The sequence below is a fragment of the Quercus robur genome, chromosome 11 (genome assembly GCF_932294415.1).
Source record: "Quercus robur chromosome 11, dhQueRobu3.1, whole genome shotgun sequence".
Lineage (NCBI taxonomy): Eukaryota > Viridiplantae > Streptophyta > Magnoliopsida > Fagales > Fagaceae > Quercus > Quercus robur.
Window position 1 is genome coordinate 19,457,884 of NC_065544.1, and position 21,901 is coordinate 19,479,784.

General features: G+C 33.3%; 2 protein-coding genes across 4 annotated transcripts; one reads left to right on the forward strand and one right to left on the reverse strand.

Moving 5' to 3' along the window:
• Positions 1–147: 147 nt before the first annotated feature.
• LOC126704614 (tubby-like F-box protein 8) lies at positions 148–6,212 on the reverse strand. Of its 3 annotated transcripts, none has more exons than XM_050403646.1 (6): positions 5,944–6,212; positions 5,715–5,778; positions 4,501–4,936; positions 4,213–4,300; positions 2,827–2,959; positions 148–1,147 (listed from the first exon to the last, which is right to left on the reverse strand). In XM_050403646.1, exons 3-6 carry the CDS (start codon positions 4,846–4,848, stop codon positions 439–441), a joined length of 1,278 nt encoding a protein of 425 aa, XP_050259603.1. In that variant the 5' UTR covers positions 4,849–4,936; positions 5,715–5,778; positions 5,944–6,212; the 3' UTR covers positions 148–438. The 3 variants fall into 3 exon arrangements, with proteins under 3 accessions (XP_050259603.1, XP_050259605.1, XP_050259604.1); XM_050403648.1 differs by having other exon boundaries at positions 4,501–4,965; XM_050403647.1 differs by having other exon boundaries at positions 6,148–6,172.
• An 8,118-nt stretch (positions 6,213–14,330) lies between these two features.
• On the forward strand, positions 14,331–14,780 carry LOC126704813 (protein THYLAKOID ASSEMBLY 8, chloroplastic-like; the record flags this gene model as incomplete). The annotated part of the gene is made up of 1 exon (XM_050403813.1): positions 14,331–14,780. A coding segment is annotated over one exon (450 nt), but the record flags the coding sequence as incomplete, so codon positions are not given.
• Positions 14,781–21,901: the final 7,121 nt, after the last annotated feature.

The window sequence follows — 21,901 nt, forward strand, 5'->3', positions numbered from 1 at the left end:
AAATATTTTACCTTTGTTCCTACTTTCGAACATTAGCTTAAAAATACAAGTCGAGGGGCTACATTCCTCGGGAAGCATTTAAATAGTGTTAAGTAGGTTTTCTCAACAAAAAAAAATAGTGTTAAGTAGGCACCAAAAGTAACCAGATGAATCAAAATCATATGCCGTTGAAATTCATAATTGATTGAGCATGAAACAAAAGAAGGTACTAAAATTTTTAGTTCACAATGCAGTAAGCCCAGTTATCAGAATAGCACCATAATTGCAAATGAGTTTTACAACAACAGAATAACATTAACAACAATTTCCTACCCTAATGACAGCAAAAGGAAAAGATACAAAGAACCACCAAGAGAAAAGGAGAAAAAAGATTGTTATTTCACTTCTCTGCTTTTTGATCCTTGCCACCCTTCAGTTTTTTGCTTCCTTTTTTAATTATTATTCACAAGCCAATTTGGTGTCAAAGCTGCTCAAGCAAATTGCAAAAGCCTGAAATGCAGATAAAGGATAACGATAATCCATGGTGAACATATCTTTACCAACTTTACCAAACTGTAGAATTATCTTATCGTGCTCTTGTGGGGCAGGCTGAGATGGTGTTGGTGCACCAGCAGCTGGCTGTGTAGCAGCAATCAGCTGAAAGTTTTTAACAGATGCTACTGTTACCCGCCCACGGAAGTTCAAGCACCAACACTGTAATTGTTCATGCCATCTAGGGGGCTTATTTTTCAGAACCAAGGGTCTAAGTTTGCCGTCCTCATCATCATATTGGGGTCCACCAATTTCAGAAAATCGTGCGCTGCTAAAATCAACAGAGTGATCAAGGGACTTTGAGAAGGAGATGCTACGGAATGAGTCCTCAAGAGAGCGAGGAAGAAGCTCCGGCTGGCCAGGGACACTGCCGCCTGCATCAAGTGCTGAGGCCGGGATAGAATGCATCATGCAGTGCATCCTTCGTGGGCCCCGCGTGCCTAACACATTTAGTTCATATGTTACCTGGGCAATGTTGTAGCTGCCTGTTGGAACTTTTGGGGAAACTTTTTTGGAATAAAATCTGCGGCTTGAGCGCCCTGGAGGGGGGATGTGGGCAGAAGTGTATGGAGGCTGCGTATCATATATTATAAATTTTGTGCCAAGAAAGTTTGATCTGGAACATGAAGCCAAGTACTCGTGTTTTAGTAAATTAAAATTTGAAAGAAAAAGGGAAAAAAAATGCTGAAAAAGAACCAATAAAAGCTTCTAGCAAATATACAACCCCTTTTTTCCTAGCTGGAATAACAAAGAAAACATAATGGCAACCATTTTAAATATATAACCTAAGGATCCTCAAATGAGGATATGTGCACAGGCACATGGAGGAACAGACACATGGGAGAAGGTCCCCAGAAAAAATATAATAATAATTGGGGGTTTGAATCCCACTAATTGTGTAACATGACAAGGTAGTAAGCTCAACTGTTCAGCATGTCATAAAGACTCCTACCACGTATAAGAGGCACTCCATGGTGCTCTTTATAGTGGATCCTCTTTTGATTCATGAAGAGGGAATTACAGATATTCAATTTGAATGCCTCTTTTAAGCAAACCATGTCATTTCTCCAAAAAGGCTGGATGACATTTGCATTCTGAAGTAATTAGTCTTTTTTCCACTAAGAGTATTTTAGCATTTTACTACTTACTTTCCATTAACATTCCTCTAAATGGAAGAACATCAACAGCATCCTAAACTAGAAAATCTTCTTTGAAGAGTAAAACAGAAAGTTCTTCTAGAATGAATATTATTCTAAACGCTGGTCCCAAAAGTATGGAAAAGAACAATGTTAGTGAGACTACGCTGTTTGTATGTCTATGTAACCAGTATGGATACCAAGGGAGCTTTATCCATAATAAGTTAAAAAGGTTGTACCCAAAGCACAAGGCCCCCACTTGTGCGAGGTCTAGAAGAGGTGGCCTCATCCCCGATTATGGAGAGGCTGATTCCTAGACTCGAACCCTAGACACATTGCTTGGACAAGGGTGGTTGCAATCACACCAATGCCCAAACTCAATATAGAATAAGCCAAATGTATCAAAAATTTGGAAGAACATAATTTTGAATTTATGAAACACGTCCTACATTTTTTAGATAGTCCAGAATTAAGTATTGAATACACCTATTGGTATAGGAATATATTGAATGATACCCTATTGAATACACCTATTAGTCCAGAATTAAGTATAGGAATACACCTATTGAATACACCTATTAGTATAGGAATACACCTATATATATCGGTAAATAACTTGTAAAAGGTTCAAGGACACATGTTATTGTCAATGTTACACTACTTAGTAACTTTTAACACAAAGTATATTGACAAATCCACCATTGGATTACATGGTCTCTCCATATCCTCCACGCTTGCCAAATATCAAAATGATAAAAATTTAAGATCTACTCCATCTATAGAAATTTTGCACTTTCAAATTTTTTATATTAAAAGAAAAAAAACACAAGTTTACGCTTCCAATAGTAAATAGAATCCAGTTAACATAAAACTTCATTTGTGTTTTAAGCATGGAGTGAAAGTAACCCGTCAATATACTTATATTACTAAAATTTATTGAGTGGCATAACGTTAAAAAAGAGTTACACCACTAAATAGCTTTTAATATAATGAAAAAATAAAAATAAAAAATAAAAATCTACTTATTAACATATCCTCACCATATCTATCCTCTATTTTATAAAATGACATATTAATAACTTGTAACAACCATATGGATGTTTCTTAGTGCACATTGTGTATGTTTATGAAGAGAAATGTAAATAGGTATTGAGCCTACCTCAGCTTGCCAATATAAGTGCTACTTGATCTAGATATGTTATCAGCATCCATAGAGATAACATATTCTGTGCATGTGGTTCTTCGAGTCCTCTTTGCCGAAAGAAGAAATTTTCCATTTTCAACCAGCAAAGCTGCAGGAGAAGAGAATAAGTAAATGTCCAATTTATTCAAGGAAAACAGTATATACAGACTGGTTCAAACCATTCAGGCAGGACAATACATAAAAAAATAAATAAATAAATAAAATGGAATAGATTTTCATAAAGAATAAATAGAACAAGATTATAAAGAAAAAAAAAATGTTAGTTAATCTTGAGTCTTGACTTAGGTCTACAGACTAACCAAAGAAGCATGATAAAAGGTAAAGTCAAACTCACTTTTCTCACAAATGGTGCGTGAAACTTGCTGGCCAAAACGCCATCACAAGTATTTTACGGACCATTTTAATACCTCACTCAACAGCTACAGCACATTTTACTTATTTTTATCCATTTGCTGATTTAATTCTCCCTCGCTGACCAAAGAGCATTTGACATGGAATTTTGCACTTGAATCAAACTCCAAAATTTCCATATATCTTGAAAATTAAGCTCTTTCATAGCCAAGGCAAGCTGAATTGACATCCTAAATACACCAAAACCTATGGAATCGGACTATGAAGACCTAAAGAAGCTTTTTATAGCCAACATAAGTATAAATTTGACAATGCTTGGACTACGTCAAATAAAGCGTAGCTGAACGGTAGGGCAAGTCTAGCTCTTTTCAGTTGCTTGTTTACAATTAAAAAGCCCTCTAATCATAGGGAGGCTGAGAGTGCTCATGAAAAGGAATAAATTATAAACATATACTTTCAGCATAATGTTTTCACAAACTAAATGAAAATGTGTCTTCTATGAGTATTAAAATAGACATAAGACAGGTATCCCAAAAGAACCATCATATTGGGAAGTTACTAACTTATTTGCACTTAAACATCAGACACCCTTTAATTCATGAATTTACAAAGCACTGGCCTTCAACAAAGCATATTAGTTATTTTTCTTCTTTGGCTACAACAAGCAACATTATTGAATTGCACCAGCCAGTGCAATAGTGAACTTTTCACAAGAAACCCAGTATGCATCATTCACATACACTACCAATACATTTTTTATGATCATAATAACAATAATTACAACTCTTCAAAGCAGAAAATTGGTATAAATACTTTTAGATTCATGTATGCATTCCAAAAAGAAATACACTACCAAATTAATGAAAATACTTTAATTTAAAGACATTAAATGCCTTTTTGTTGCTGGATATCAATGAATAATATAGAACCACAAACTAAGAAATTCAAAGAGATTAAAAAGGCAACTTAACACTATGAAAGGATGCTTACCAGGACTAAGACACAGAAAAAGGTGGTATGTTAAATTAGATTTATCCCTTTTTATGAAGCACTGGATAGCTCCGTCACGTGGCCCTGGCTGAAAATTCAAACAATCAAAAACAGTCAGTGGCACCCTATAGGATGTCCAAATGTTTTAATGCAGACGCATTACCACTATAAATGAAACAGATAGAAAATCCTGGCAACTTTAATTCCATTACCAATTTGAGTTAAGAAAAAAACTACTAATAAACGAATAATAGTATGCAATAAAACAAATGACACAACAGAACCAACCTGCTTCAGGGACACAGGGAAGGTAAGCTTCCCACAGAACTCAGGACTCTTCACTATATCTTTGCACATCGTCCTCCAAGAACGGCAAACTGCTGCACATGCAACAACATGCTTACGAGAAGGCCACACACTCTCACTTTCTTCCAGCCTCCTAATTACATCAAATAGTAGCTCAGGAGGTAGGCTAGCCCATCGACTGTTCTGTATTATGATAGGCTGTTCTTGCAAATCATGTAATGAACCATGAGATTTGCCTCTGTGATGACCAGTTAGCCTGACTTCAAAACCCCGTCTAGATAAGCTCCCAAAACCATCCCTCACATCACGTACTATGCTACGGAACGACATTCTACAGGTGGATCACACTACCAGTAAAATCAAATATCTCACACGAAACTTTCTGATAAATTATATTCCACTTATTAAGTACATACAGCTGCCCATAAACAAAAAGTGCATCAGTTCCTGCCAAAAATGTCATCAACAAAAATAAAGATAGCAAGAAAATAGAATAGGAAACAAAAGTAAAAAAGAAAAGAAAAAGAAAAAGGCAGCTTCACATGGACTACAAAGTATTCCAAATAGCCGAACCTTATTTGTTAACAACTTTTATAGGTTCTTAACTTCATGCTTTACCAAAAAGCTATAAGTCAGTTTCACTAAGCCAAGTAACATTCTATCTTAAGAGCTCATCAAAAACTCTTAACTTGCTCTCTAAAGATATAATAAAACAAATTATACAGTGAAATACTTTCTGCAGTAAAGCATACAATCCCTCTTAAGAAAAGGAAAATCTAAACAGAGACATAAAGCTGGCTGCGTTTGAGGAAAGTCGTTCATGGAAAACCATTAGGACAAGCCAAACCCAAATCTAGAAATAGAAACTAAAGTAATTTCCTTTACTTTGTTAAATTAATTATGTCACAAACCCATACCAAAAAAATAAATAAAAACCAGATGAAAGATAAAATTTTTATCTATATAACAAAGTGAGAATTTATACCTGCTGATCATATAACAAAGCCTTTTCTATTTTCTATATAATTTCTTAATTATTTTTAATTTAACCCAGTTTCCGCTAGATGAACACAAATTCACTAATTCCATTCCAAAAATAAAATAGTACCCCCATCTCACTTCAACAAATTCCAAAATAAAATACTTGCCTTGTGCATCTACATATACCAAAAGTAAAAAAGTGTAAGAACACAAACCTGGTAAGGAAGCTAAGACCGATCAAAGCAGAGCTCAATAACTTAGTCAAAACCCATCAAAGATCTGCAAAGCACAACAACATGTAAATTTTTTATTAAAAAAACCCAGAAATTTCCTCATAAAGAGAAGACTACTAGAAGAAGTTAAAGAACCAAGATTTTCTCTGGAATTTTTTTGAAACAAAAAGGTAGATTTGAAGGTGAGTGGAAGAAAAAGAGAGATCTATACCTCAACGACAAGTACCTCAACAAAGACACAAATCTTAAACTAAAATCACAAACTTTCTTTTGGTGTTTTTTTTTTTAATTTTTATCTTCACTTCTACAGTTCTATCAGGTAATATAAGGTAACAACAACAACCAAAGCAGAAGGAGAAAAGTCGTCAAAGTCAGAATTGTAACAACAACCCTTTTTTTCTTCAGACCACTGTACCTCTCTTTAGGTCTCTCTCTCTCTCTCTCTCATCCGGACTCCAAGTCTACATTAAATTTAGTTCACGGAAGCAGCAGAGAAAAAGGTACTAGTAAATTTAATAGTATTATTATTATTTTTTTTTTTTTATGTTTAGGTAGTGATGTATATATAGTATGAAATATTAATAATCTTTCCTAAAGTGCCAAGTGTGTCACAACTCTTTCTTTTTTTTTTGTTTCTTTTTTGGTGGTGATGTTTTATGAGTAGGCTGTGTTATAAACTTACCAAAAGATTTATTAGACCAAAAGGGCTTTGACCTTTTCTGTCATATCTTACAATACAACAACGGAAGTTGCAGCGAAAGAGTTGAATTGTAACTTGTAAGATATTCACAGGCAGAAGAGAGAGAGAGATATATAAAAATGAGTTGTCACTCACTTGTAACTTGTAAGATTGTGGAATATACTATATAGAGTCTAGACTATGCTAGGTTTTATTCCTCTACGCTAGCTCCTTCTATTTCTGGATACGTACTTGAGATTTTTCCACTTTAGACTGCCCAAATTCCTTCCTTTTCTTTTTCTTTTAATAAGGTTGTGTTTTTCAGTTTTTGTTTAGTTTCTCAACCAAAAAAAAAAAAAAAAAAGTTGTGTTTTTGTTTGGACATAAAATGTTTTAAAATACTTTCTATATTTTCGGGTATTTTACCCAACTTAAAATGTTGGTCAGAAAAGAAATTATTTGACCAATAAAATGGGTTTTAGGAGAAGTATATGCTATTTAGTATTATGATTCTTTAGGGGGTTATTTTGATTTTTTTTTTTTTTTTTTTTTTTTTTTGGGGAAGACAGGCTACATAGTCCTATGAGGAAAGCAATTTGGAAGCCTCCCCCAGATGGGTGGGTTAAGTTGAATTTTGATGCAAGAGAAGAGAAAACTTCTTTAATTGTAGTGGGCATAGATAATAAAGGAGATTTGATTTTTGCTTGGGCTAAACAAGTTGGACCGAGGTGGGTGAAGTAAAGACAGCACTTTGTGACATCAGAAAAGCTATTAATAAAGGAATTTCTAAAATTATTGTGGAAGGGGATGTTTAGAATGTAATAGGTCCATTTGGGAAATGCAAGAATGAAGACTCATTGGAGTATTGCAAAGGTGATTGCAGATATTTTAGATCTTGTTAAGTGTTTTGATGTGTTTTCTTTTTCTTTTATATACAGCGAGGGCAATGCTTCAACCCATCTTTTAGCCCCATTAGGTTGCTTTTGTAAATTGGGTAAAGCCATTACCCATCTCTAATGTCCCTCTCCTGGTTGTTCGGGTTGTGGAAAGAGAGATGAATCCAGACCTTCCATTCTTTTGTACTTTGATGACTATCAATATAGTAATTATTTAGCAAAAAAAATTGTCAATAATGAAAAAAAAATTATTGACATTTAACAAACAAAAAAAAAAAAAACAAAAATTCTCTCTCTCTCTCTCTCTCTCTCTCTCTCTCTCTCTCTCTCTCTCTCTCTCTCTCTCTCTCTCACACACACACACACAAGTACAAGCAACTCCTAAAATCATCTATTATTCTTTTAGCTCTCCAGGTTTTAAACATTGATGCTTTGCGCAATTGCAATGCAAAGCCAAAGTTATAAAATAGGGTCGCGATGGTCATCATTATGCCAATGTGAGCAATCCTATATTTATGTTATTGTTGTAGATAATGCTGTCAAAATCGAGATCCTATATACGTAGAATCATAGGAGATAGGTGGAATCGTAGATCATAAGATCCTACATTATTTGAGGAAAAAAAAAAACACACACACACACACACACACATTGGTATGTTAAATAATCACATAAATTATACATTCATTCATAATTTGCATCCATTTGATGTATTACTATACATCACTATATCCATTTGTAAGTATCATTTAAAATAGGCCAAAAATCTCAAAACGTGACACTCTATTGGGATGTTATTTTTCATTTGGTCCAATTGACATTCTATCTCTCTACATTAGAAAAGCAAAACTTGATCTTTTAGGATATTATTTTTAATTTAGGTCCAACTAAACCTTATGTCAAGTTAAAGAAAATTACAAGAAATCAGGATCATTTGGGATCATCAGAATTGTACAATCCTACCAATCCTAAACAATTGCAAAGATCCTTGAAAGATTCGGATCGTTTTTTGCTTGGGCTGAACAAGTAGGACCGAGGTGGGTGAAGTAAAGGCAACACTTTGTGCCATCAGAAAAGCTATTAATAAAGGAATTTCTAAAATTATTGTGGAAGGGGATGTTTAGAATGTGATAGGTCCATTTGGGAAATGCAGGAATGAAGACTCATTGGAGTATTGCAAAGGTGATTGTAGATATTTTGGATCTTGTTAAGTGTTTTGATGCATTTTCTTTTTCTTTTATATACAGAGATGGCAATGCTTCAGTCCATCTTTTAGCCCCACTGGGCTACTTTTGTAAATTAGGTAAGGCCATTACCCATCTCTAATGTCCCTCTCCTGGTTGTTTGGGTTGTGGAAAGAAAGATGATTCCAGACCTTCCATTCTTTTGTACTCTGATGACTATCAATAAAGTAATTATTTAACAAAAAAAATGTCAATAATGAAAAAAAATTATTGACATTTAACAAACAAAAATAAATAAAAATAAAAACTCTCTCTCTCTCTCTCTCTCTCTCTCTCTCTCTCACACACACACACACACACACACACACACACAAGTACAAGCAACTCCTAAAATCATCTATGATTCTTTTGGCTCTCCATGTTTTAAACATTGATGCTTTGCGCAATCGCGACGCAAAGCCAAAGTTATAAAATAAGGTCGCGATGGTCATCATTATGTCAATGTGAGCAATCCTATATTTATGTTATTGTTGTAGATAATGCTGTCAAAATTGAGATCCTATATACGTAGAATCGTAGGAGGTAGGTGAGATCGTGGATCATAAAATCCTACATTATTTGAGAAAAAAAACACATTGGTATGTTAGATAATCACATAAATTATACATTCATTCATAATTTGCATCCATTTGATTTTGATGTATTATTATACATTACTATATCCATTTGTAATCATCATTTAAAAGAAGCAAAAAATTTCAAAATGTGACACTCTATTGAGATGTTATTTTTCATTTGATCCAACTAACACTCTATCTCTCTACGTTAGAAAAGCAAAACTTGATCTATTGGGATATTATTTTTCATTTAGGTCCAACTCAGCCTTATGTCAAGTTAAAGAAAATTACAAGAAATCAGGATCGTTTGGGATCATTAGAATTGTACAATCCTACCGATCCTGAACAATTCCAAAGATCCTTGAAAGATTCAAATCATTTTAGGTAGGTGAGATTGTAAAATCGTAGGATTTAGATTGGGATTTTGACAACTATGATTGTAGACATCCTATTTTGTTCTATTCTATACCCAAGGACCTCAACCCCAATGACAAAGAATCCAATTGCTATTAAAATAATTAACATCGTGTGTGAAATCCAATGGTCCAAAAAGCTCAATTCATGACCTAAAAAGAACCCAAGTTTTAGTCCAAAATTCAATTGCTAGCCTAATCCATAAAAACAGCCAGATCCACGTGTGCACCAATTTTTCGGCATATGTCAATCTAGGATAGCAAACCTCATTTCACTTAATTTCCATCTTGTTGAGATTTTTGGTCAATCAAACTAATCAATTGACTGGCTCTCAATGCCAAGGCAGGGACTAGCTCATATGCTTGGAAAAGCATTCTCAAGGGGCGGGATGTGGTAAGTAAAGGATTGCAATGGAGAGTGGGTAACGGCTCGAAGATCCATATCTACCAGGACAATTGGCTCCCTAACCCGCACCTTAAACAAGTACTGTCTCCCCCAGATTTTCTCAACAATGATGCTAGGGTATCAGTTCTGATTAATGGTAATAGAAGATGCTAGCTTCATGATGTGATTGACAATCTCTTCCTGCCTCACAAAGCTGGATTAATTAAATCTATTCCTCTCAGTTTGGTGGATTGCGATGATAAAATCTATTGGCCTCTGAATTTCAATGGCGAATATTCGGTCAAAACAGGGTATAGACTTCTTATGGATCATGATGCTAGCGAAAACCCAAGTTCTTCGGACATATCCCAGTCTAAGTAAATCTGGAAAGCGGTCTGGAATTTGAAAGTTCCAAATAGAGTGAAAACCTTAATTTGGCGGGCGGGTCTAGATGCTCTGCCTACTCAGGCAAATCTGGTGAAAAGGATGGTGTTGTGCGATCCGGTCTGTCCTAACTGTGGTCTGGGGCAGGAATCGGTCCTACATGCCCTTTGGTCTTGTTCGGCCTTATCTGAGGTTTGGGTAACCCACTTCGCGTGGCTAACCAGGCAAACCAGGTACTGTTCTAATTTCCGGGATATTATTCAAGCATGCCAATCTAGGAGCAGCCTCTTTGATTTGTTTGCAATCATCACTTCACTTATATGGGCCCATCGAAACAGATTGCGAGTTGGCGAAACAACTGTTCCGTTGCAAAGAATCAATTCCCTAGCCCGTGACTCTCTCCAGGAATTCTAGGAAGCTAATCCTTTCCCCCGTGGCCCCTCCTCCCCTCCCATCCCTGTCAAATGGTCTCTACCTCCTGAAAACTGGGTGAAAATCAACTTCGATGGGGCTTTATTTAAGGAGGATGGCTCTGTTGGATTGGGAGTCATTATTAGAAACGACCTTGGTCTAGCAATGGCTACCTCATCACAAATCATTCCACTGCCTACCTCGGTAGAGATGGTGGAAGTGCTAGCAGCCCGCAATGCCATCTGTTTAGCTAGGGAGCTTCAGTTTGCCAAAGTGATAGTTGAAGGTGACTCAGAACTGGTGATTAAGTCCCTGAATAGCACAAGCTACTCCTCTACCAGCTTTGGCCATATCGTTAGGGACATCAAAATTGCTTCCTCAGCTTTTAGTGAAGTGATTTTTTGTCACACCCGCAGACAAGGGAACAAAGTAGCCCATAAGATTGCTAGACGAGCTTGTAATTTTCCCTCTTTTAATGTCTGGATGGAGGATGTTCCTCCAGACATTGCTCCTGTGTATATTTCTGAATTGGTTTAATGAATCTTCCTCCCCCCTCGTCTTCTTGGGGTGGATTCTCAAAAAAAAAAAAAACTCACTCCACACTTCACTTCTCTATAAACCCTTCTAAACAAATAAAAAAAAAGCACTCATTGAGGAGACTCATATCCTTCCAAGCTAGTGACCAACAAGGGGGATTGGCCAATTCATCCTCATGCACAATTAGTCACATTCTCTCCCTACAATCGCATTCAAGTTTGCCCCCTTTGAACCGAAAGTTTTATGCAACTTGTACTAATTTACGATTATCCTAACTGCTGGGCTTGTATCTTTTGTTGATATTTTTCTGTTGAACCTATGAACATCTTTTATCGCTAGACTCATAGGAGTATTATTTCTCTTCCTTCCAATTTGAAGTTGCTTTAATTCACTGTTACTTGCCACTAGATGCGAGTTCCATTGTTGTCCTTTTACTGCTGACGTGGATTGCTATACCAGTAGTTCATTATTAAAAGCATGCTATTTTATAGGTCAAAATTGGGTTTTACCATTTTAGCCAAACTTTTTACTAAAATATCTCTGTTTAAAACTATTTAGGAATTTGTCTTTATTTTGAAACTCGATCTGGCGAAAATTGAGTTATTTGAAAAAACCTGCATGAAACTCAAGTTCCATCAAGGGTTTTTTTTTTTTTTAGTTTGATTGCCTATAACTCAGTTTTTGCCAAATCAAGTTTTTCATTGAAACTCAATTTTCACCAAATTAAGTTTTTTATTGAAACTCAATTTTCTAAAAATCGAGTTTAAAATAGGGGCATATACCTAAATAATTTTAAACAGAAAGCATTTTACTGAAAAGTTTAACTGAAAGGAATATATCCCCACTTTGCCCTATTTTATCAAACTTTTACTGCTAGACTCACGTAATTGTATTGGCTATAAGAACTATTTTCTTTCATTTTTATCTCACCAGTAAATGTACATTATTATTTTAACTTATCTCTGGACATGTGTTCATGCCCAACACGGGCAACATCGAGACTTGTGAACTTATAAGCACATCCAAGCATGCATGATAAAGGTAAAAAATTAAAGATATAAAAAAAAGTCATATTTTTTACCAATCTTTTATTTATTTTTCTTTTTTATTGATTAAAATGAAAGTATTATTAAACAATACAGTTTTCCATCATTACAATAATAAAGACAGAGGGACACGTCGACAGTTCGAATAGTGTCTAAACAATTAATGATATATAGAAATAAGTGGATTTTTTTTTTTTTTAAGATAGTTTTAACCTATGACGTATGTTTTTTATGGTAACTCTTTATTATCAAACTAATATTTTAATCGGTTTTTAGTATAGGCAAAAATTGAAACTCAAATTTTTTATTCAATAATCAAAAACTTTTTCAATTGAACTAACTAGAACTCACTAAAAAAAAATGGACTTTGATAGTAATCATGACTATGATTGTCAAAATCGTGATCTAGATTATAGAATTGCACAATTTTACAATGCCACCTTACCAAAACATTTAAGATCGCACTAAAATTGTAAAAATGGTAAGATCGTATGTAGGATTGCGTAGAATCGTACGAGATCCTACCAAAAACATAAATTTTTGGTTTTTTTTTTTTTTTTTTTTTTTTGGATAAATTCTTTGTTTTGATGAAGTTTTAAGGGTTTTTATTTTTTCTTATTGTGATGGTATGACTTTGTATTTTTTATTTTATAAAATTATATTAACCTAAGCAAATGTTTTCTAATTTCTAGTTCACTTGTAATCAAAATGAAGGAATGCTTCATCATTTTTAAATGAAGAATTTGATGTTGGCTTTACTGTCTTTTAAGCTATAATGTTGTTAAATTTGTTTAATTAATATACTAATTTGTTTTCTAATATTACTAAAATATTTTTTATATATAATTTTATTAGTTATGTTTGTATTTGTATATTGATTGATTGATTTTTTTGAGCGTGGTCTTTAATTGTTGTTGAGTGGTATAACTTGAATAGTTAAGTGTGAAATTGTATCTTGATATCTTTTGCAGCTCTAGTATAAAAATATATAATGTCTACATAGATGATGAAATAGATGATGATGATTAAAAAATTTAGGATGGTGGTTATAAAAATCTTAGAATGAGAATAATTAAATGTTCACCTCACCTTAAAATTCATCTTACTTTTGGATTTCATATTGTAGTTAGCTAGTTTCCATTTGCTAACTTATTTTGGATTTCAAACTTGGAACTTAGAACTTGGAAAATATTTTTCATATGTTTTGATAAAAATTTTGGTATTTGGTTGCTAATTAAACATGTATTGAACTTTTTAGATACATTAGGTCAAAACTTAAAATATATTGTTTCGTTAGTATAGACTTAACAATGTATGACATGCAAATTACATCATATGATGCAATTTAAGTTTTTTTATGGATGAATTTATAATTTATGTGATTATTCAACATACAAAACCATTATCAATGTGTTTATTGCTTTAAATCTGAAAATATGTATGATCTTATGATTCACGATCTGATCCTACGATGTACGATCCCACCTACCTTCAACGATCTTACATAAGATCTCGATTTTAACAACCTTGGTCATGACTCATGAGCTGCTTCATGTTGTATTCTTCCATGGTTGAAAAAAAAATAAAAAAGGTATGCACACAAGTTTGCTTATCTTTTATTTTTTGGTAATATATAAAAGGGTAAATTCCAGAAAACTACCTGAGGTTTGGGGAAATACCACTCAGGTCCAACACATTTTAAAATTGACCAATTAGGTCCCTAAAAGACATATTAGTCACTAATACCCTTAACACCGTTAAACCCTCCGTCATTTTTCTTTCCCTCACTCAGAATTCTCAGTATCTTCTCTCTGGTTCCTTTCCCTCTTTCAATCCTAGCCAAAGCCATAATAAAAAAACCCAAATCTTACCACAAAACTCAAAGCCAAAAAGATATAGAAACCCTTTGAAGAAAAGAAGAAAACTAATTTGACACAATTCAAAGATCAATCATTTGCACACTCAAAAGCCAAAAATAAGATGTAAAAACAAAAACCCAGATCCAAAAACAGCTCCAAAACAAGAAACAACACAAAGATCCACTGATTATTGAAGCTGGGGTCACACGGTGGGATTTGGGGTAAGATTTGGATAGCCATCAACGCCATCCAAACCATCAAGCGAGCTCACAAGTCCTCCTCCACCACACCCGATTACTCCCCCATCCTTTCTCGCCTCCTCAAATCCAACCTCCTCGCTACCCTACGTGAGCTCCTACGCCAAGACCACTGTGCCCTCGCTCTCCACACCTTCTTCGTCGTCCGATCTGAATACAACAATCCAGACTTGTCCCTCTACGCCGACGTGGCCCCCGCTCTTGCGAGGAACATAATGGTGGAAGATCTCAACCGTCTAATCTGTGACTTGGAGACAGATTGTGGTGGAGGTGGGATCCAGTGTGACGATAAGGGGTTCATCGGGTTGATCAAGGCGATGATTGATGTTGATAGGAGGGAATCGACGGTCAGGATTTACGAGAGTGTAGAGACGATATAGTTTTGTGGTAAGATGTGGGTTTTTTTGTTATGGCTTTGGCTGGGATTGAAAGAGGGAGAGGAACCAGAGAGAAGAGACGAGAGAGAATTCTGAGTGAGGGAAAGAAAAGTGACGGAGTGTTTAACGGTGTTAAGGGTATTAGAGACTAATATGTCTTTTAGGGACCTAATTGGTCAATTTTGAAATGTGTTGGACTTGAGTGGTATTTCCCCAAACCTCAGGGTAGTTTTCTGGAATTTACCCTATATAAAAATTTGATTACAGTAAGGTCCAACTAATAAGAATGCTAGAAATATGTAAATTATATTATTCACTTGGAGCCATTTATCGGCAAGATGCAAATATTAGGTCTTCTACGATCCCACCTACCTTCAACAATCCTACGTAGGATCTCAATTTTGACAACCTTGGTCATGACTCATGAGTTGCTTCATGTTGTGTTCTTCCATGGTTGAAAAAAAAAAAAATCTGCACACAAGTTTGCTTATCTTTTATTTTTTGGTAATATATAAAAAATTGATTACAGTAAGGTCCAACTAATAAGAATGCTAGAAATATGTAAATTTATTCCCTTGGAGCCATTTATCGGCGAGATTCAAATATTATGTTTTCTCCACAGCTTGTTTGCTTTTTGTTAATGCATTAATCATAATTATCAACAAAATTGAATAATTTATATATATATATATATATATATGTGTGTGTGTGTGCACTAATTGAATCATGAAGTGGATACCTTACCCTCTATCTTATTATTTTGGTGCTCAAATATTGTTTGAGCGATAGCTCAATAGGATTAAAAAATTATTAAATAAGCTATATGATCACCAAAGCCACGAATAATTTAATCTTTTCTTTTTTGTTAAGTAATTTGAAAAAGCAAGAGAATGAAGTATATTCATTAAGCATGACTGCAAACTCACCCTTGAAAAGAAAATAATAAATATAAAAGAACTCTTCTTTTTGACCTAATTATAGATTCAATAATATGATGGTTCGTAAGACAGTTGTGATCTGTAAATTACTAAATTATAGTAAAAAGTGGAGATTCTAGTGTAGGATCTGTTTTCATCTTGGTCAAAATTGTAAGGTTGAACTTGAACCCATTATGGCTTCTTCATCTAATATTGATTTCATTTAGAAAATATTATTTTTTTATTTATTCATGGAGAGAAAATAATAACTAAAATTAACAACTTAACTTTTAATAGTGCAAATAAAGCAAAAGTGTGTGATATATAATTATATATATTGTAAAGTCGGACTCCTCCCTTTTTGGCTTTTGGCTTGACTTTGACGACGGCCCACACAGGCTAGCTGCTGACCTTGCTTGCTCTCGAAGCTTCCCAGAACCTAAGAAGCCCTTGTCTATAATTTTTTAATGTTTTTTTTTCCCCTAAGCAAAAGCAGAACAAACGGAATGAGTAACTAAAACTAAAAATAAAAAAATAAACAAGGTAATGGGTGTATAAAACTAAGAAAATAATATTACATGACAGTTACTCACATGCATACATAACTTAAAGTAAATGAATCACATACACATATAAGAGTAACATTACGTATGCATATACCAATATATATATATATATATATATGCTATTAAATTGAATAGATAATTTAATTTTAAGTCATTGCTTATCAAAACAAACACTTAGATCTCTCTCTCTCTCTCTCTCTCTCTCACGCACGCACGCATGCATATTGTTAAACTGATCAATCTAGATACAATTCCTTTTAAAATTTTACCTAGTGGCTAGTGATGATGTAAAGAATTGGGGAGTTGCAAGTTTTGGTAGACCCACAAAGATAAATCATACATACATAGTTTGGAGTGACATCATAGCTTGGAGTGATATTGGTGTGATGTCGCGGATCAATCCTTCTCTGATGCTCAAGTTAGTACTTTAATGTAGAAAATAGTATTTATGTTATGGTTTTTCTCATACCTTCACTTTAATATAGAAAATAGTATATATGAGTTTTTTTTGGTTAAAATTTGCAGTTTTATTTGATTTATACAAGTTGTTAGACTTTTTTTTTTTTTAACACAAAATTATTGGAATACTTAATTGAGTCCAATAAAATTACATGTCCATGAGTTTTTTTCCCCCCTCTTCTCTTTCTCCTTCAAAATTTGGTGTATATACTTGGCACTCACTTTCATATTTGCAATTTTTCTCTATGCTATGAATAATGTATTAAATGAAAATTTTATTATTTATTATTTTGTTATTATTGTTATGAGTCTAAGAAGCTAGAATGTCATTTTCATATTTATAAATTTCTTTTTCTATGCTATGAATAATGTATTAAAATGAAAATATAATTATTTTTATTTTGTTATTATTGTTATAAGTCTAAGAAGTAAGAATACCAATAAAAAAATATAAACAAAAATTTATTAGAATAAAAAAAAAACAAACAAACAAACAAACAAAAAGAGATAGTAAATGTTGATGATGATGATGATGAAAAAAATGTCAATGAAAACATTGACCAAGATGATTTTTTTTTTTTTTTTTGAGGGGAAAGACTTAGATGGAATTTATTAGGTGAGATGATGAAAGAAAATTATTATTTTGGTTCATAAATCATGTGTTATCACTTATGAGTTTAATCAATTTGAATGTGTATGTTATAAATATATGTTAATTTGATTTATTTAGTTAGATTTGTTAAATATTATTACATAAGTAATAATTAAATTGGTCATTAGTTGAATATATTTTGAATTTATAATGAATATACATTTTATATATGTATATCTATAATTTTTTAATAATTTTATTAGGTGTTTGCATATCGTATGATACACGATACGATACGATACACGATACAGAAAAATAAAAAATCGATTCACGATTCACATTTTGACTACTATGATCTCATGATTCTCATCATTTCCCCACATTTATGGGTGAATATCTCAAGTTTCATAACTATGTTTAGGAATGATGTACTCATTATGCACAAATATTGCTCGCTTGCATCAAAGATCCCACATTACCAAATGGGGATTGGGTCATCCAAATCTTATAATTTCTTCTTTGAATCCCTTTCATCCGGAAAAATTTGCCAGATAGCATGATTTTAGAAAAAATTTATGAAAGCAACACACTGATGAAACTATTTTGTAAGTTAAACTATTTTTGGAACTTGAGTTTGACAAACTCTAGTTCCATTCAATATTGTTGCACATTGCTTGGAACTCGAGTTTGTCAAACTCGAGTTCTAGTCTAAACTCGAGTTCCAAAAATAATTTAACTTACAAAATAGTTTCAAACGTGTGCTATGCACCAAAATTTTTTCTAAAAAGCTACTATTTCGCAAATTTTGCCCCTTTCATCCCTTGTGCATTTTTGCTTTGGACGAGAAGGACGACCTCGCTGATAGACATCTCTTTTTGTGATTATATTATCCTATAAACTTAACATATAAAGTATGAACGTCGCTTTCTTAAAAATAAAATAAAAATTCAAATCTCCTAAATCTAATTTACCATTTAATAAAGTGGGACTTCATAGCTGATAGTATTAATTAAATTATTTTATTTTACCGTTTTTTATTTCTAGAAAATGTTCAAGTCATAAAAAATTTTACAAAATTTTTAACAAACTATTGAGGTGGTGAGTGATTATCGATAAATGAAAATGTGATATCAACAATAAACCAAAAAAATCAATAAAATATTACTACAATAATAATTTATAAAAATATTATTAAGTAATTTGCCATTGTAGCATTATTATTTGTTTTTAAACACAATTTTACTATGCACTTAAACTATTAATTGACAATTTGACACATATATACAACTTGACTTTCTATAGATTAGAAAAAGACACATAGATAGAGTGAGTAGTGAAGGAGTGGTACTTTCCACGCTTTCTTAACGCTTATTATTTAATCAACAACCAACGTGATTTGTTATCCAAATCGTAGGGTCAAATTAATTTATTGACGACTTTTTGGGAGGTGGTGGGGTCCTCTTTCTCTAGCCATCTCTTTTTGTTGTTTTGGGTTTCGGGACTGAGGTTGAGGTTGAGGTTGAGGTGTTGACTTGTGCCACCCCAACGACCCCTGTTGGTGGTCACCGGTCAGATCAGGTGGGGAAAATTATGGCTATGCCCATTCACCCACGATGGTCTCATCATTAATCAATGCATTTTTCTAAGTTGGTTTTAGAAAAAATCCAAGCTTCACAAGAGTCAGACTTGTTAAAATTGGACACAACCCTACAACTCAAAGAAAAATATGCAATTCTAACCCAAAATTTTTAACCAATAGTAAATACAGGTTGATCGATTACCCAACTCGTTTTTCTTTTTTCTCTAGTTCAAATGACTCATGACCCAAATTTTATTATTATTATTTTATGGGATATGTAGGGCTAAGTGTAAAAGGTGTGAGAAATTTTATATAGCAAATAATAATTCTCTTAAAATTTTATTTATTATTTAGTTATCTTTTTAGGTAATATTACTTTTTTTTTTTTTTTTAGTATAAGGATACAACTTTATTATTATTTTACATGCAACAAGAACATATGCACTTGGGAAAGTTGATAACTTGACATGGTCCACAATATTTATTTTATTTTTGTTCTTTTATAGTAATGATATCATCAGTGAACTTTGAATTGTATAAACTTAAGAATATATGTATTATGTAACTTTTATTTTTGAGTAATGTGAACGCCCTCAGGTGGACCGCTGAGAATTGGGTTCCCCTTGAGTTTCTCCACATTGGATCCTGTTTGGATGATGAGTAATTGATATCTCATCACTCATCACTCAAAAATCATCACTCAAAACTCATCGCCCTCTAGCTCATTTTTTATCACTTGAAAACCCCTAAATTATACCCAGCTCTGTTTGGCTCTTAAACTCAGTTGAGTTTTCATTCTAAAAACTCAAAAATCTCAACTTTTTGTGGGACCCACGAACTGACTTGGTGCAATGGAAACAGAACATCAAACCCAGCACCCAACTGAAAAAACCCATCACCGTGCAAATCACAAAACATCAAACCAATCCACCATAGCATATCCGGCCATTCACACCACCAACACCTTCCACAACAAATTACACTATAAAGCTTAGAAAGAACTAAAAGATGGAAAAAAAGAGGAGAAAAGATCGTGAAGAGTGAAGAAAGAACGAAAGAAAAAGAAGAGAACCCAAGCCAAGAAACCTAGTGAAAAAGAAAAGGAAAAAAGAAAAAAAAAAAAGAAAAAAAAAAAGAAACCAAACCCAAAAACCCAATGTGAAAAGGAAAAAAAAAAAGAAAAAAAAAAAGAAAGAAAGAAAGAAGAAGAAGACAACAACGAGGTGATGATGAAGGGCACAAAAAATCAAAGAACAAAGAAAAAAAGAAGAAGTCTGGTATGATGAGAGAGGAGAGAGGTGGGAAGTCAGGTGGGCATCGATTTGACAACACACAAAACATGGGGCCCATTAGTTGAGTAAAATTACAAAAGTGTCACCATAACTCTGTTTTCATAACTCAAAAACACCATTTTTTTTGTTTTCATTTTCACTAACTCATAACTCAATTTAGTGAGTTTTGGGTAATGAAAACTCATTCAAACAAGTGTAGCATGTGTGGGACCCACCAGTTTTGAGTGATGAGTGACGAGTTTAGAGTGATGAGTGATGGAAAACACAAAATCCAAACACCTCCTTGGCGACTGTTAAGTGTGTGAATGTGTTACTAGGGTGAAATGTGTGTGAATCTCTTTCTTTATTTTATTTTAAGGATTCACCACCAACCATTAGTTTTGTTTTAGGTGTGATTGGTCACATATTTATCTAATTTGTTTTAGTTACCTAACTAACTAAAAACCAATTCAAGGGCTCTTAAATTAATTAAGGTAAACCATAGTCTCGAACCGAAAATTCTTAGACTTAGAAGTTCAGTTACAGCCTTATGGGTGAGGAAGGTGTCACCTTATGCGTTTAAAAGCAATATATATGCTCAAATTTATTCTCCAAGTTTCATTTTCATGCATAAACACAACAAACTAAAATGGTTAGTGTAGGGGGAGGGGATGTGTTAGCTTGAATGTAATCCATCAATTCAATTGAGGTGAATCATGGATATGTAAAAAAGCCTCATAAAAAATTATGCTATTAAAAGGAAATTGATTGAAAACAAAAGATAGAAAAATGCCATTTATTTACGCTTGAAAAGAAGAGTATTCTTTTTTAGAAAGAAAACTTCATATGAATTTTTGGGAAAGACTTTTTTTTAAAGAGAAGTGCCAAACTTTTGGGAGAAATGCTTAAAAAAAAAAGTGTTATCTCTTAAATTTTTATGAAAAGTGGTTTTGAGGGAAGAACATAAACAAAGAGCAGTGTTAAGAAAAAGGGATTTTTATACACATTAGAAAATCATATTCAAAATTAAAATAAAAAATATTTGAGAAAATAGTTTCCATGGTTTTATTAAAAAAATGTTTTCGGAGTGAAAATTCATGGTTTTTGTTCATCTTAAAATTTAAAAAAAAAAAAAAGAAAAAGAAAAAAAAGACGAAGTTCAAACCCTATACTCTGTAGAAGAGGGTTTTGAAAAAAGGTTTTGAGAATGACATTGATTGATGGTTTAAAAGATGCCCTATTGTAATTCCCATTTTTAAAACATGGTTTTCATCATTCTAGGACTTAAACTGGTAATCTTGACACGCTAATCGAGACTAGAAAAAACACGGTAGCAACATATATTTTGTTATTTTTGACATTAGTATTTTTTTCATTCATTCATTTATTTTTATTTTTATTTTTATTTTTTTGGATGTGAAAATATATGGATTTGACCCATAACCAGATCAACGTAACCCACTTACAATTGTTTAGGATGACCCATTTTTTACCTTGACATGATTGACCCGACCTGTTTGCCAGGTCTCAAGAGCCATCACTAGGAGATAAAAAAAAATCACATGAAATGAATTAAGGGGAAAGGGACAGAGAGCATAAGTAAATCATGGAACTAGGTTTTATTACTGCACAATCGTATGCAGGATTATCCCTAACCAAACCCTTCCCTAATCAGGATTATCCCTAACCCAAACCCTTCCCTAATAATCCTATTTGAAGTAATGAGACAGATTTATTTTA

Coding starts and splice junctions, on each gene's coding strand:
- LOC126704614 (XM_050403646.1), bottom strand. CDS start 4,848: ATGTCGTTCCGTAGCATAGTACGTGATGTGAGGGATGGTTTTGGGAGC. Junction 4,301..4,500: donor TCCCTGTGTCCCTGAAGCAG/GTTGGTTCTGTT, acceptor TTGAATTTTCAG/CCAGGGCCACGTGACGGAGC. Junction 2,960..4,212: donor TTTTCTGTGTCTTAGTCCTG/GTAAGCATCCTT, acceptor CTTCTCCTGCAG/CTTTGCTGGTTGAAAATGGA.